The following is an 11,750-nucleotide window of genomic DNA, read 5'->3' as shown; positions in this document are numbered from 1 at the left end:
TCTCAACAATTGTATCACCCAATTGCTGTTAATATACACTCTTTTTGCACAAAATTTCTTCATAAGAGATTTCCCATTTTTGTAAAAAAAAAATGGGATGGACATCCAATTATGCTAGGTTCTTCAGCGTTCGCTTGGTGGCTCGTATAGGTTTTTCTGCGCCAGCTCTTTTCTGTAGCTGCCCAACCACTTATTCAAGGTCTAGCTTGAATTAGGAGAAATTTGGGTTGGAATCTTTCTTGGCCATGGCTTTGGCTTTTTTCACCATCGCAACCATCTGCTCGCGGTTTTTCAGCAGCTTAATGGCGTCATCGTACGAAACCTGATTCAGTATCAATGGATACAGTAATACGCTTAGTTCGGATTAAGCTGATAAAGTCTCCTTGGACCACGTACCCATAAGCGATAACGAATGCTCTCGGCCCAATCGTCGTAGATCGTGTCGCTTTTCATCAGGAAGGCCTTGGCAACTTTTCCATCCTTGAGCTCAAAAGTACCCAGATCGTGCAAAATGTTTGCATTCACCTGCATCACCGCGAGTTAGTATAGATTGTCACTGCTCCCAATATCCACGAGCGGTCTACGTACCCCTCCTTCTTCAATGACCTCACGCAGCGCTGCCATTTCAACACTCTCGTCTTTTTCCCAACCCCCTTCGATATCATAAACTCATACTTAGTGGGTTTCGAGCTCGAAACCAGAAGAATTTCCTGCTCGCCTTTCTTGTTTGTCCTTGTAACCACACCGGCTACCAGACTCCGAGTATCGGCTTCGGTAAAACGCTGCTGGTCGCGTCCCACGTGGGCCCCCATATACTTGTCAGGGACCCTCTTATTCCCATCAAAGAGCTTAATATCCCTGTGTATGCCATCGGTCGCTGCCTTGCTGACATCGATACCCTTTTCGATGTCTTTCTTTCTCACGGCTTCAATCTTTTTAAGCTGCCTCAATGTAGAGAGGCTCAACTCTTTTGCAGTCGGATACTTGCCGGATACAGCCCTTGTTAGACGTAAATACTCGTCGGTCTCGCGGGAGTTTTTGATGAGCGCACCGCCAACTTTTCTAACAACATTTTTCAATATTCCTATAACCTCGTCGGCCTTCAATAGCACATCGTCCAGCTGTTTAGAGACACCGATACCTCTCTCTTGATCCTCGTTATCACGGTTAGCTTCCTCATCGAAAGCATAACGACGCAGAAATCGCAAGGCTTGAGTGTCCTTGATAGTAGGATTAGATTTCACCACATTGTTAGAGTCGGTGGCCAAGGCTACAGCGCAACTTAACCCAAAAGTGATCAAAACGGCCAACCGGAGTAATAGCATCATTGAATAACGGGACATCGGTGCTCAGTGGAGGCTTGAGAAAATTCAAACTGATAAGTGGGGCACAAGAAAGCATTATCGTCGGGGGCACGCTCCCGTGTTGGAAGGGTTAAATCACTGTGGCGATCGTTGTGCGAACTCCCGCTGATTGATTACGCGGCTCGATACGATTACATCTCAATGGATGACGCTGCTCATTATGTATATGTTCCCTTTGTCAACTTACTGTACTTACCGCATTTTCGTGGAGCTACTGTGCAGTACTTCCCAAGTAATGCAGTGTATATTAATATTAAAAATTGAGACTATACTAGAGAGAGCCTCAGACAATTAATTCCTCCAAGCAAATATGTTTACTCTTTACAGAAGAATCATGCAAAAACTGTTTGCTGATGAATACAAAGAGCTTAAGTACTACATATCGTGCAGAAGTGGCGAGCTTTTGTGGCGGTAGCATGGACACTAACATGTAAGTGCTGCGCCTGAATAAGATCAGCGATTTATGTTTCAGGCCGCTTGATATTTTTTGTGCAGCACGTATCGATGGATTCTGTAGCGCCTGCCACGATATCCGTTTCTTACCCGGTACTGGTCTTCAAATTTCCAAGCTACCGTACCCGCGCTTTTAAATAGGCTACACAAGACATTCATCAAAAGTTGTCACTTTGTGCTGAGACGGGGAGTTTTCAGTGAAAAAAAGAGGCTCGCTGTTGTTCACTTGAGTGCCGCATAAACGTACCCACTAGACGATTTAATAGAACTCATCTCCGATGTGATGATGACTATCAAGTGAAATTTAATTGTGCTATTTCATATATAGAAATCATATATAACTGGACTGGTTGGTGGAGACCAGACTCTCTAATTCATCACTTCTTCTTTTACCATCTTCACCACACAAGCATCTTTCTTCTTCTACACTCAAGACTTTCTCTCCACTGTCGCCGCCTAGACCACTCTACTTTTGTCCTCACTCCATACTGTACTGCCCTAACAGCTCTGCGCAAATCATCCCTTCAGCAGGTTATAAGCCCAACGCTTCCTACCAATAAGGGCGGCGCAAACGCAGAGAACCACCTGTCTCAGCAGGGCATGAATTCGACGCCGACAAGAGGACGCACGGGAGTCTACCATGTGCCACCGGCACTTCAAGGCCATGTTGCCCTCTAAGTACTCCAGCCAACGAGCTGCGCGCGGTAGGCAAAACGTTTGCCTCGCGGTATCGAGCTAGAGGAAAATCATTCTGGACTTCGCACCATACGCACTGCGTAATGATCCCGCTATAAGCGGTGCATTTGGGTTGTAATTGCGCCCACGATGATAAGCACTGCATATTGAGCCCGCTATAAGCGGAGCACATGGGCAGAATTCACGCATTGGCCTGCTATAAGCAGAGCATGCGGGCTGTAATATCGCCCACGATAATATCATACTGTAGTATTACTATCTCCACTACTACTTCAAACAATATTGGCAGTATAATAATTTATGCTTGAGGCATACGCGTGGTAGACCTCCGCTAGCATCTCCCGCGCTAGATGTCCAATACGTACTACGCTGAGTTCAGCATACGAATAACATTTCCTTAGTTGCAATGACACATTGCTTTGAATTCTCTCGTGAAAAACTCTTATACTAGCTGTAGTCTTACCTAAGCGTGGCATCACGCTCGATAAAAACAAACCTCTGTTACAAGTTGTTAACCATTTCAAGAATTAAGAGGCAATTCTATAACACCTCAGCAACGAAAAACAAAAACAAAACCACACATTGTGAAAAACATTCCACAGATAAAGAGCAAAACAATGGCAGTTAAGAAATGAACAAAGCTAAACTCTACCACAAAATATTTAAAGATCAATACGGTGAACAGGTGTATCCTCAAAGAATTCCTGAAGTAGCCAACAAAACAGCTAACAGGTTTTGATCCTTAAAATTAAAGGCTCTCCTGAAGTAGCTTCTACAAATTCGTATAGCTAAAACGATAATAGCAGCAATCACTACGGTGAACAGGTTCAATCCCCTAAGGTTTTACTGAGTAGCCAAAATAACAATGAAAACAAGAAATCAACACAGTCCCTGCCAGAAAAAAGGCAACCAAAATGACAAATCTGACAATAGAAGTCAAAGAAAAAATATCATCAACATCAAAACAAAATCTATTTCTTGTGAATGTTCATGTACACACAGGATAAACGGCCACATGTGGTGGATTAAATACTTTCCGACAGATAGAGCATCATACACATTCCTCGATGTAAGAGGCTGTTGCAGTAAGCATCTCCGATGTGGTGATGACTATCTAGTGAAATATAATTGTGCCATTTTATAAAGAGTTCAATTAGGTGCACGACTATATAGGGGGCATGACTAATTATGGTGAAATCGACTGTCTTTTTTAGGGACTGCTAAACAGTCGCCGATGCTGCGCACTCTTCGTAGCCTTTATCCAACTCAGCACGATACGTTTCTACAATCTCTCGCAAAGGCTTGCTGAGCTGCCTAACCTGCCACTACCATCACTATCTACGTCTAAGCCGCACAGCAGCCTCGACTTCTTAGCCCAGCTAATTCCCTCCTTGTCCATCTCTGCATTCACTAGACGGACGCATTCTGCTGCAGTATCTAGAAAAACGTTTTACCTCGGTTTGCAAGAGACCCCGACGACTTGGCACCCTGCATCCAATCGCCACGCCGAATTGCTTCCATGTTTCTTTCCTCACACAACCGCCGCCAGTGCACTTTAACCCTTTGTATAGGGAACCGGTCGACTGGCTGGGCGAAATCTGTAGAGTTAGGAGGGAAGAAGCGGCTGCAAGTCTTGAGCTCCTTTCCAAGTGACACAGCGTCATCACCTGCGTGTCCACTTGATCTGTCCATCCACAGCACACGCTCTTGCCCAAAGGCCCTGATGGACCCCAGAAGCCGGCGTCCTATAGCCACTCCTACATCAGTTTGTTGTTGATAAAGGCTCTGGGCGACGAGCGGTATGCAACTATTTTAGCAGTGTCCGATAGGCCTTGGATAGGGTAGCTTGATTTGACATTGTTGATTATTAGCTTCAGAATGGCGTCTCGACTTTCCTTCAATCATCCGCGCTTTGTAACTCCTTCTCGACGTACTCACATAAGTTAATATTTATCAGTAGACTAAATTGGCGCAGAAAAAAGTATTTGGGTAACAAATTGCAATATGTGGTACCTGATACAATACCACGGTTTTTGCGCCGTCGGCACCGCGGAAGTCCAATGTCTTACCGTAATCCAGATCTATGACAAAATGTGATTCATCTATGTTGTACTGCTGGTCAGGGTCAAGCCGGCCGTCATCAAATTCGCGTTTCAGCATACCAAGGTGTGACGCTATAGACTGGTTGATTTGTGCAATCTTTTTGTCACTAACCTGCTTCTTCCCTTTCAACTTTCGGTACACAAAATTTTGCCGGTCGGTGAGATCCTGGATTCGTCGAGGCGTGGTCAGTGTACAGAGCTTCTTTTCACTAAAGCCGTACCCGGAGTTGTATGCAGCGTGGTTTCTTTCTTCGATCGTGGTCATTGCCATGTCCATCAAGAGCCGGAAAGAAAGCTTTAAACTCGCTCATCGAACCGCTCAAACTCTGCAAGTAACAGCGGATAGAGCCAGGCCCAGTGTCCATCGAGCCTGCGCCCACGACCGACCAGAGCCTTGTGCGTAAACTGGTGTCTTCTGCCGCTCGCCGTCCTGGCATACATGCGCTGCTGGCCGTCGTCCAGCGCAGCTTGAAGGACTGAACGCTTTGCGCTCCAGTCTCGCGCCTTGTTAAGGTTGACGCGGCGGTCGGTGGCCTGGAAGAGGGACGGGAACTAATCGACCCTACGACCGTCGAGACCCTTCTCTCCATCCTCGACAGCGTTGCCCTCCATCCAAGCTACACAGCGACCCCAACCTTTTACCCCGACAGCATGCTGCAGTCGTGTCTCTGTGTCGTTCATCCTAATTCGGAAAGTGAGCACTCTCATAAGTTGTGGCTGTCGATGTCCAACGGCAACTTGTCGGGGGATGGCTGGCGCCGCGAGCTGGGCACGATTAATATTATTGCACGACTATACATGATTAGTGTACCATAGTTTCTCATATAATTACGATTCATGACTAATTCGAAGCACGACTAACAAGAGTGAACGGTGTACAGATCGATAAGGACTATAATATAATATAAGGCACCTCAATATGCGAGATATTGCACTTGCTACAGTACATGCTGTTGAATGGAGGAGATAAATATCGCACTTTAGTGCATATGCGCTCCGTTTTTTAGTCTGTGTATCTTTTCATCGACCGCATTGAACCGATGCCATCCCCCCCCCAGCCCCCGACAGATTTTTAGGCAATTTTTTTTTAATTAACGTTGTAGTAATACTTGTGCAATAGCTGGATAATATTTAGTATTTATTTTAAATTTAACTATATAAATATGTGAAAATCTGGATTTTATAATGTCACATGTACGGGGAAGGGTTCCACGGTATTAATATGAATCACGCATTTTCGCTCTCATACTACTATCAGAAATTTTAATTTAATTTTATGAAAATATTTCTGCAATATCAGTAGTAGTATTGCGACGAACATGACGTTGAGATGATAAGAGTAATGTAGAGCAAATTGGTACACAAAAAACTGTTTATTGCTCATTCTCAGACAAGTATTATACGCTACACTTACGCAAAAAAGGGAACCGACATCTACATATACTGCGGCGCCACTGTACCAGCATTCGGCGTGCCCTGGAATGTGTTGAAGTCGAAACTGTTCTGCGAACCCGTGCCGGTGCCCTGATACGGATTCTGCTGAGACCCCGTGCCGGTGTTCGTCCATTGGTTTGAGTTCCCACCATTGTTCGACCACTGATTTGTGTTACCTCCAGTGTTCGACCATTGGTTCGAGTTACCACCAGTGTTCGTGGAGCCCTGCTGGTACGTGTTGCCACCAGTGGTAGTTGAACCCTGTTGGTAAGTGTTACCGCCTGTGCTCGTTTGCTTCGTGTCTTGGCCCTCATCGGCACTTCCACCAGCAACATCGTACGAACCACAGTCTTCATCGCTACCCGCTACATCGTATGAGCCACAGTCCGACTCGTCTGTGATGGGCGTTGAAGGAGCTGACGTCGTCGAAGTGGACGGCGTTGTGTTTGATGGCGGAGTGTTGGGGGTCGACGGGGACCCACCCGACGCTGGAGCTGGTGTGACAGACGGAGTATCAGCAGAGGAAGAATCCGTAGTGGGAGTGGACGGTGAGCCACCGGATGGCGGAGTCTGTGCCGCCGGGGATCCAGCAGACGAAGAGTCGGTGGTAGTAGCTGAGCTACCAGATGACTGCGTTGCAGCGCCACCACCCGAGCCTCCACTTAGCGTGGCACAGTTCACGTACACCTGCCACGTCGGTCCGTGCATGGCCATCCAGAAGAAGGTAAGCTTACTAGCACCCGCACACTTCCTCTTCTCATAGGGCATTACAGCGGGTGCAGTAGTAAAGTGGGCTGCGCAGTTCTCATCGTGGAACACGCGCTCGTTGTCGCACCAGGCCTCACATGGACCTTCGTGGGAAGCCGTGAAGCCTTCGGACTCGGAGTGATACCACTCCAACTTAGCTGGTAGGGGCTGCGCAGTGGCGTCCGGTTCAGCATTACCGCATGTGAGTGTAGCACCCGAAACGGTGATCTTGGCCTTGTCATCGATGAATGCCTTCAGAGACTTGTACGTGCTGGCGTCGAAAGCCTTAGTGAAAGAGGCCACGTTTTCCTTCGGCGCGGTGTTAAAAGTGCCTTTAAATCCCGAAGATGAAGCCTCGATCGTGGCAATGAACTGTGTTTTATCCCCTGCTTCATTGCTAAACGTTGCCTCCGGCTTGGACAGCCAGCCGTGTGCGTCGACACATGATACAACGAGGGCTGAAGCCAACAGACACTTGAATGGAGAGACCATGTTGTTTATCCAAACGCGAACAGCAAAAATCAAGATGAGGAAAATTTGAGAATGAACGAGGTCGAGTGGCCGAATGCGATTGCTTCGAACAACCAAAGAGACCACTGTAGAGAGCACATCCTAACCCTCTCACGTTGAACACAACGCCTCCCTTTACACTCCGTGCAAATAGCTGATACGTGTACAGATCCGGTCGTGCATACCTGGTCTTGAAAGACATACGTCAGATATTTGTTATCTACAATCTGTGTTTTGTCGATCAAAGCCTTTGTGATGTGGAATTCGCAACTTGTGAGTTACAGACTGTAAGATGATAAAAATGGTAAAGCTTCAGGGACTTCGATGGCAAGCAACCTTTACATCGAACATGGACGGCCCAATTAAACGCTCAAGTACCCCTATGGTGGGTACTCGTATTCATGTTCAACGCTCTTTACATGAGTTTTCCATTAATTTCGTTAAGCTTACAGCTTCAGCAGCTTGTGTAAATTTGACCAACGGCAAAACAGCCAGTGGGAGATCAAAAGGTTAGCCATCTGGATCAGACTGACCAGGCTGATGCCCCATTGGTATACTTTTCTTGCGAGCAATGACCACAAAAAGATAACTGACCTTAAGAGCCCGGATCTATAATACACGGCTGGCTGTAGCGTTCGGATCGGTTTAAGTACCATGAAAAACAAAAGAGTGGTGGCACCACCTTTCAAAACTTGCACCACGCTATTAATACGATGATGCCGACAGCACAATGCGGAGATGTGAGCTGAACACATCTCGGCGAGCTTGTGCATACTTCTACATTATAAATCGCACTTTGAAGCATACGGTATGAAATACTGTAGCTGCAACGTAAAAGATGATACATGTACATGTACGTAGGTGTCTGATTTCCGTTTTCATTATGAGCGCTTGGGTGCACGTTGGTGTTATGATAAAACTGAGTCCTGCGTTCGCCCTCTTCACTAAACCTGGCCAGAATGAAAGAAGTCTAGTTTCTAATACTGAAAGTAGAAATTGTGGCCGCATAGAATGGCGCCTGTGCTGCCAAAGGAACTCTATAATGCGCTGTTTATATTAGTAGTCTACTAAAGAAGTCCCCGTCAATAAGCGTAGAGGTCGTCTGATACATTTTCATAGGCAAATCACAGCGATCTTGTGATTTGTCCAAGGTACCTTCATCTAAATGATCCGATATAAAGGGGTATATGAGGAGCAAGCTATTCAGGGGGACTGTAGTCGCAATCAAGAATTATTAATATAAAAGCTTTTTTTTAGTTGAACTTTCGCAATCCCGGAAAACATTTGTTTATGCCTGTAAAAGTACAACAACCGTCTACAGCAGTTGGCAAGGAACTTGACCCACAAAGGCGTGGAGATGGTCTTTACATCTGGGTTAGTACCTTGAAGTCATGCACTTCGCACGGATACACAGAGCTGATGCGGAATGAATAGGACGGGCACCAAGTTGGTGACCAGCTTGGTAAATTAAAAAGGAGACTTGGTGCCACTAAGTTTTCTTTTCTTTTTTTGAGTCCCGAGTTTTAAATGAGGCATTTATTCAGCTAATGCGAGTTTACCGGCTTTTTTAATTAGTACAAAAATCACTTTAACCTGGTAAAGCTACTCAATGTCATGTTGGATAGAAAACAGTGGTGCAAATTCTCTCTAAATTTACCATTCACAACTTAGCCTGGTAAGCGTTATGACAAACCTACAAATTAAAAGCTTCTTTCTATAACTTTAATCGTTCATTCCACTGAATAGAAGCACTACTTCATCGTTTAGCTGTAAATAACAAATTTTCGCAGTTGTCTGCGCAATTTATTCATACGTGTAACTATCGCATGAAACTTTGAGAAAACAAACTCACGAATACCTCTTTTTAATCCTGCACAGCCCATCATTTGTGCGGAAAAGGAAGTTGCTTCCGACTTATGTGAGCTTTGTAAAAGGTCTCGGGTGGAAGTAGCTTTCGCGTCCTAAAACAATAAAGCAGAACACTCTCGATTACATGACAAATCACAGCATTTTATTGGCGTACCGGCCGTTCCGTCCGGGGTTCGCAGTTTGAAGCTGATCTAATTCTAAAAGTACTGATCTATTTCTAAAAGTAACATGGACAGAAATTTCTAAAAGTATACATGTGTGAGAGCGACAGAAAGCGGAAAAGTAAAGTGTGATGAGAACAAAGAGAGAGGAGAGAACGAGACTACAAAGGGCGGTCCTTACTTGGTATGAATGACAGTGATGTTCTGGAGCTTGGTGTCGACTTGGCAGGAATCATGGGCGAGCACGAGCGCGAGCACGATAATACAAAGTGCGATTCATACTTAGTATCAATGACAGTGATGCTTTGGAGCTTGGTGTAGACCTGGCAGCAATTTACAGCGCATTCATCGCCATAACAACCAGCCAGTTTCCACCAGACGTATTTTCATTGCGCATTGTAGCCAACTTCAAAGGCGCTCTGAACAACTTGAGTCACCACGACGTTGGGTACGTACTTGGACAACCGGACAGTCGGTTCGGCCGCAAGGCGCCGCTCCTCGATGTCATTGACGGAATGCCAATCCAGATCACTCGAAATGTGGGGACGGCCAAGGGCGTCGCCAATGGTACCCTCGAATCGCTTGAGTACATTCAATTCCCACCAGCGACTACTTTCCGCCCTGTGCGAGATGGTGTAACTGGGTCAATCATACATATGCCAAGCCACCCACCAAACTATGTCATGCTTCGCCCACCTCGACCACGAGAGCTCTCTTTTCGGCCAGAGCTGGACTCAGAGCTTTTTCCTGTGTTTTCCACAACCGAGCCGTTTTCAAAATGCCGGATCGCACTTCCACCAGCTCCGAGCGGCGAGCGCCGTCATATTTCAGTGAAAATCCAACAGTTTCCGTTCGTGTGTGCAGTCGGCTCCACCATCTACAAAGTGCAGGGAGAAACGTTGCACTCTATGCTGGTAGTTGACTGGAAATCGAAGAATAACATCATTAACAAGCCACAGCAGACATATCTTCTGGTCTCGCGAGTGACCTGCCGAACAGCGTTCAATACACTGCTTCCACTAACCCCAACGCTTGCAGAGTGGTCGAGGCCACCCAAATGCACTCGATGAAGAAAACCGTCTCAATCAACTCAGCGAATCTACCAAAGCAGCCTTCGAGCGCGATACGTAGCAGCAATCAGCCAAAGCGCATGCTGCCATATCAATCTCGTTGCAACAAGAAACCGTTTTGCATTGAATGGGTCTTCGCTTTGGCCTCTTAGTAATACCTTCTGTTTGTTGCTCGCACCGCAACTGCACTCGTTCAATGTGTTTCACGCGCCTCGACCGCAATCGTTTAATGTGCTGCCACTGCTGCTGGTCTCTTTGCTCCCATCCGCGAATAAGGGCGCACTTGCTCGATGTGCTGCCATTGCGGCTGATGCCATTGCTGCTGATGCCGTTCCTGCCGTGCATCCACTCTTACTCGCCCACCTCTTTGCTCCCCTCCGCGAATGGGGGCGCGCTTCCTCAATGTGCTGCCATTGCTGCTGATGCCATTGCTGCTGATGCCATTGCTGCAGATGCAGTCCACCCGAGCCCACGCCCACGCCCGCTCTTACTCGCTCATCTCTTTGCTTTGCTTTCTCCGCGAATGGCGGTGAAGCCATCTCGTCCGAATGCTGCCATGCATCCGTCGTGCATGTCACAATGTCCGCTCATTTTAGCGCGGACAGAGCAGAAGAGTGACCATTTAATGACAAATGTTGGTACGATTGTTGCCTGAGCGCTGCCAAATGATAGTACAATGTTACGCGACGTGGGCGCGAAGGTCGTAAGATTAGAAGAATTCCTTGGCCCAGCACCCGCAACGACAGTTCTAACGAACTGCGAATGAGTTTAGCCTTCTACACAAATGTCCAAAAAATTGCACTTTTTTAGGTCGGAATAAAGTTATATAAAATCGGCATTGGGCTCAAAAAGAAAGTGAGACAAGATCAAAAAGGCAATGCTTTTACGACAAGACTGGAATTACTTAGATGAGACTAAAAGTTCTTTGACAAGATCAAAGATACTAAGCAGGACCATCTATACTTCGACAAGACTCTCACTGCAGATAAGCGTGCTTAGACTTTATGACCCGGCAATTTCTGTCAAGCCGAATGTATCTAGCTAGCGTATCAATTGTGAGAACGTTCAAACCAAATCTGGCCTCCAGCCAATTGTTGGTGTAGTGCGCTACAAACATGGAAAAGGTCAAATAAGTGGTGTTTAAAGAACTCGGCGATCCTTTCTGATTTAAAAAGCCACGTAAATCTTCGCCGATAGGTTTGGCAGCACTTAGACGACTAGGTAAAACACCACTCTTCTTTCTCTCCAACGATGCCCACGCACTGACAGGCTTGAATAGGTGTCGAGCTGCGTCAGCGTTCCAATACACTTTGTATAGTACATATCCTTCCGGGCTTTTGGTTG

General features: G+C 46.3%; 2 protein-coding genes across 2 annotated transcripts; both read right to left on the bottom strand.

Annotated features, from left to right (window-relative positions):
- Positions 1 to 530: 530 nt before the first annotated feature.
- Positions 531 to 1,343, bottom strand: PITG_11952 (secreted RxLR effector peptide protein, putative; the record flags this gene model as incomplete). The annotated part of the gene is made up of 1 exon (XM_002901367.2): positions 531 to 1,343. One exon carries the CDS (start codon positions 1,341 to 1,343, stop codon positions 531 to 533), a length of 813 nt encoding a protein of 270 aa, XP_002901413.1.
- A 5,383-nt stretch (positions 1,344 to 6,726) lies between these two features.
- On the bottom strand, positions 6,727 to 7,288 carry PITG_11951 (uncharacterized protein; the record flags this gene model as incomplete). Its single annotated transcript, XM_002901366.1, has 2 exons — positions 6,727 to 6,736; positions 6,798 to 7,288. 2 exons carry the CDS (start codon positions 7,286 to 7,288, stop codon positions 6,727 to 6,729), a joined length of 501 nt encoding a protein of 166 aa, XP_002901412.1.
- Between the last annotated feature and the right edge of the window lie 4,462 nt (positions 7,289 to 11,750).

The sequence above is a fragment of the Phytophthora infestans genome, genomic scaffold (assembly GCF_000142945.1).
Source record: "Phytophthora infestans T30-4 supercont1.21 genomic scaffold, whole genome shotgun sequence".
In the NCBI taxonomy this organism is placed as follows: Eukaryota; Oomycota; class Peronosporomycetes; order Peronosporales; family Peronosporaceae; genus Phytophthora; species Phytophthora infestans.
This window is presented reverse-complemented; position numbering and strand designations above follow the sequence as displayed.